Below are 4,795 nucleotides of genomic sequence, written 5' to 3' on the forward strand. Positions count from 1 at the left end.
CTTGGACGGCTAGGATTAAAACCCTATACAGATCTTGACGGATAATAATAACCGGTACATATGGTCCGGTTCAAGTCCGGTTCTCTCTAAGAACCGGTGTCTGTACCGGTCTAGTCCGGTTCTCAAATTTCAAAACCGGTGTCTGTCCCGGTAAAGCCGGTTCCTGTCCGGTACCGGTCCAGGTCGTTTAGACCGGTTCTTGTGCAGCCTTAGCAGATATTCGCGAAACGTGAACTTCCGCCAATACGCGTACGGTTACGCATACTAGGTGTCTGGACTTCCATAACCATCCAGTACGCACACGGGTACGCATACCATGGTTCATGGTTTGGGCTTTACACAAATGTGAATACACACACTATGTTTATATCCAATCTTGGTTATATATTATAAACCCTCATTTCAACCATTAAAACTTTATTAGTTGGTTTGAAAATAGTTTTTATTCACGAACTATTAGCTTCAAAGCGATTTTCAAGTTACTGAAATAATCAATATGAAACATTCGGAATTACATCAAATGATTGTCTCACACAAATCATAAAGTATGTTACAAGGTGCTATTTATATGTCATCTTTTGACCTGCGTCAAGAATAAAAGATGAACTTGGTTGAAGAGAAAATTTACCAACACATATTTCGAGAAATACATAAGCGACATAAACTCGGATCGAAATATTAAATGTGTATGATTGAATTCTATATAGTAATACGAGTTTTGTCTCAAAATAAGAGATAGAATATACAGACTTTGGAGTGATAGATAAGTTCAAGTTTCCACATACCTTTTGGTTGATGAAGTTACACAAGTTCCCTTGAATAATTCGTTGTCTTCTGTCGATGAACGTCGTGGAGTTTAAATCTCAACTACACTTACTATCCTAGTCCGAGACATCACTATAAGCAGAATAGAAATCAAGACTTATAGTTTTTGCAACTAAACTTGACAAACAAGCTTGAGATAACAACACTTGCGAGGTTGACCGAGCAATGCCCTAACAGGTATGCATACTGGGCATGTGTACCTCAAGGAAAATCCAAAGTAAAGTTGTGTAGGTATGCATACTGGGTAAGTGTACCTAAACCTGTTCACGAGCAACAAAACTTTATGGTACGGATACCGAGTATGTATACCAAAACTCGTTACCGAACTAGAGTTATGCTGGTACAGGTATAGCGTGCGTATACCATCCATGTATCCATATTTTTGATAGTTTTCTATCTGTCTTTTAATCAGTTCGAGACATTCCCCAAACAACATCAACGACGAATATCATTGCTCGGGTTATTTTCAAATGATTAAATTCAAATCATAAAGAATGAATTTTTCTTAACTAAATTTATCAAGTATATGAGTGACTATTGCTTGAATCATATACCAAGAACTCAACAAGGAAAGCTTGACTTGAAATTTCTTCTATGCAATTCTTTAAATTCGGCCACGTAGTGGTACGACTTTGTTTCATAGATAAAATGGTGAATATTTGAGTAATAAGATGGTTTAGTCTTTAAATATATACCTTTTGTTGATGAAATTTTCCAAATTTCTTCGGTTGATCCGTTTTTAATAGGTGAACTCAGTGATATCTGATATCAACCACACACTTTCAATCTTAATCCGCGACTTGAATAAATGTATAATAGAAATCAATGCATAGTTTTGTGTAACTAAATTTGACAACAAGATTGAGATAACAAAATTTTCCAGTTCGTCCGAGCACTGTCTAACAGTTAAGAATTAGAATCAAGACGGATTTTACCCGATCGTACTCTTCTTGTAAAAATTATTTAGCCATTGTTGTTTTCAAATATATGCTAAAATTTGGGCCACGTTGAAAATAAAAATTAGCCCAAATGTCAAAATCTGTTAATATCAAATTTCCTTCACTTTTATCCTTTTATTCTTGCAAACAATAACATAATTTTAATGTTGAAATGTTTTTATGTGAAAATCGTAAGATAGTATATTGTTTGTCGGCCCAATTCTAAGATATTTGTACTGAGCTAAACCTTAATATGCCAGAAATGATAAACATCTTTCTCACTTCATATAATTTTATATCATCTATGGTATTGCAATTGGGGTGCGTGAAAGAAATATTTTTGGCCCCGGCTAGTTACGTCACTGATAGAATTGTTAAAAACCGAACATGACTCGGATAATTCGATCCTACGATGCATCCACGTGAAACCTGGCCCGTTTTAATAGAAAAGCAAGGGGTTTCCCATCAACTTCGGTTTCCAAACAATGTACCGACCGGTTTAGTATAAATAGGACAGAATCCACTCCGGGTTCAATATCTTTTTCCCCTTTTCTTCTCTGCTCAACCAAAGTTGATAAATTTACAGCGCTTCTGTTAATTGGCTGATCAGGTAAGATTTTAATCCTGATCCTCGTATAATATTTCTTTGGATTTCGTTAGTTATAAAAATTAGGTTAATTTTTATTCTTTCAATTTCATTATCCCTAATTGGATTGTGAAATTCGTTATTAGAGGATTTCTTCAATTTATTCCCAATATCTCTTTAACTTAGGTTGATTTTTCGGTTGTTTATGTTTTCTAATCATCTTAGATACAGGATTTATTGTGTGCTTAAATTCTGATTCTTTATTTAGTTTGATTTATCCAAATTAGCGTTGTTTTCTTAACATAATTTGTGTTTATGTTGTTGTAGGAGGATTGTGATTCTTAATTTAGTCTTGTTTCGCAGGCAGCCTTGATAATTATCAGAATCTGCTAATGGAGGTTTTAGCAAGTTGTGATGTATCCCCGCACTTTTACTACGGTAAATCAAGGAACAAAATCACAGAGGTACTTATCAACACCAACACCAACCGTCATGGTGCTAACAATTCTCTTGAGACTCATTTACCCAACGAAATAGTGATAGACATCTTAAGCAGACTTCCGGTGAAGGCACTCATGCAGTTTAAGTCGGTATGCAAAGATTGGTTGTATTTGATTAAACAAGATCGAAAATTCATTGATTTACATTTCATCCGATCAAAATCACGTCCTAATCTTCTCTACATCGACCCATTGCCAGAAAAGGGCGTCCCCCACGCTAGCCTAATTTCTGGCTTTGAACAAAGCAAAACATTACAACAAACCATTTCATGTGCAGAGATAGTTAAAGGGAGTACTGGTGGTGAGGAAGAACAAGTGGAAGCCTTTGTTTGTAAGGTTAGGATAACCGAGGATAAATGGTTCCCTTATAGTGAAATCTTGGAACCGGTAAATGGTTTGGTTTGTTTTGTAGATCAGAAGACACACGCTATTAAGGTATACAATGCAAGTACACGAGAAGCAACACCGTGGGTCATATCAACGTTACTCGCAGAAGAAAATCACAAGCTTATGGTAATGCCAGATAAAAGCATGATGAAGATAACAAGTCAGTCTACTCCAATTTATCGATTTGGGTTCGATCCAGAGAAGAAAGAACATAAAGTATTCTGCTTTTGGAGACTAATTGCTAAGCGCGATGAACGTCGTCATAATTCCTTGGATCGTCCTGACTATGAAAGTTGGGAGGCATTCACAGTGGGTCATGACACAAAATGGCGTAAGATCAATGCGGTTCCTAACGAAAACAACCAAATAAAAATTAAAGATGTGCTCCCTCCGGCTTATATTACTTGGCGGCAGGTGTATGCGGATGGTACCATATATTGGAGTAACAAAGAGTATTATTGGGACCGATGGGGGACCACTAATCGTGATGATCCCGATGTCATAGTTGCATTTGATGTTGGAACTGAGAAATATCGACTTATCCCAATTCCTAGTTTCATCCTCGACGAGCCTCGTGACGAAGAATATAGGCTGCCAATTGATATGTTAGTATTGGGTGGACATGTGGCTCTATTATACCGGGTGGAGCCTTATGTTGTTAAGTTATGGATGCTAGATGACGGAGCAGGCAAAAAACTGGAAAATTGTCGAGGAAATAAAAGTAATTGGAGCACGGAGACTATTACAGTACCCTTTTATTGTGATAAACGGGTTGGTGGTTTTGGAGTTGCTGGAAGTAATGACAAGATAGTATTTGAATGCCGGGGATGCAAAAAATCCGTGAGCTTCACCTCTTTGTATTCTTATGATCGCAAGAAAAAGACTTGTAAGAAGATTGAAATGGATGGAGTCTCCTCGTTTACCCGTTACTCCCAGAGGTCTCTAATTACCACTTTTACCGAAAGCCTCTTTCATGTTCAGTCTCTCAACAAGACAAATGTTACCTGAAGCTTGTGCAAAGTTTCTCTACATATTCCTCATGCCATGTGAGTGCCCAACTTTGTGGACTTATCAGTTATCACTCTTTCATTTTCAGGAAACGGCAAATCAATCCGTTGAATTTCTTGTATAAAACGTTCATAAATGTATTATGTTATCTTTTCCTTTAGGCTTTTCATATTAATAGTTGTACGATATTTCCTATAAAATCTGTGTTCATTGTTCAGATTCATCATTTTAATTCTGACTGCAATACTTAATGAGATTGCCATGTTTCAATTGGGCTTCAGTGGTATCTCTTTGGATTTCCTTATTTGTGACGGGCTGCGGGTGTGTAGTCTGTCTTCTTGTTAGGAAGAGCTTTGCTCAGTCTCGTGTTTTACGCTGAGTTTTGCATAAGCTGCTATTGGTGTAAGCGCTGCTCACGACCTGACTGTGGTCTAACAGAAAGTGAGATGGCCCAATATAGATTAATGGGCTGTTCCCTATGGTTCTATCTCTTTATGGGGTGACGTCATGCCAAGAGTAGGGACTTTTACGATTTTATCCCTAGACTAAAA

The 4,795-nt window shown here is 37.1% G+C and overlaps 1 protein-coding gene across 2 annotated transcripts; it reads left to right on the top strand.

The window, feature by feature from the left end:
• The first annotated feature begins 2,243 nt into the window (after positions 1-2,243).
• On the top strand, positions 2,244-4,514 carry LOC113324397 (putative F-box protein At5g62660). 2 transcript variants are annotated; one of them, XM_026572721.1, is made up of 2 exons: positions 2,244-2,373; positions 2,713-4,514. In XM_026572721.1, exon 2 carries the CDS (start codon positions 2,742-2,744, stop codon positions 4,242-4,244), a length of 1,503 nt encoding a protein of 500 aa, XP_026428506.1. In that variant the 5' UTR covers positions 2,244-2,373; positions 2,713-2,741; the 3' UTR covers positions 4,245-4,514. The 2 variants fall into 2 exon arrangements, with proteins under 2 accessions (XP_026428506.1, XP_026428503.1); XM_026572718.1 differs by having other exon boundaries at positions 2,276-2,373; positions 2,677-4,514.
• The last annotated feature ends 281 nt before the right edge of the window (positions 4,515-4,795 follow it).

This window comes from Papaver somniferum, chromosome 1 (assembly GCF_003573695.1).
Source record: "Papaver somniferum cultivar HN1 chromosome 1, ASM357369v1, whole genome shotgun sequence".
NCBI classification, from domain to species: domain Eukaryota; kingdom Viridiplantae; phylum Streptophyta; class Magnoliopsida; order Ranunculales; family Papaveraceae; genus Papaver; species Papaver somniferum.

Excerpts from the sequence above, each read along its gene's own strand:
- LOC113324397 (XM_026572721.1), top strand. The coding sequence starts at position 2,742 with ATGGAGGTTTTAGCAAGTTGTGATGTATCCCCGCACTTTTACTACGGT.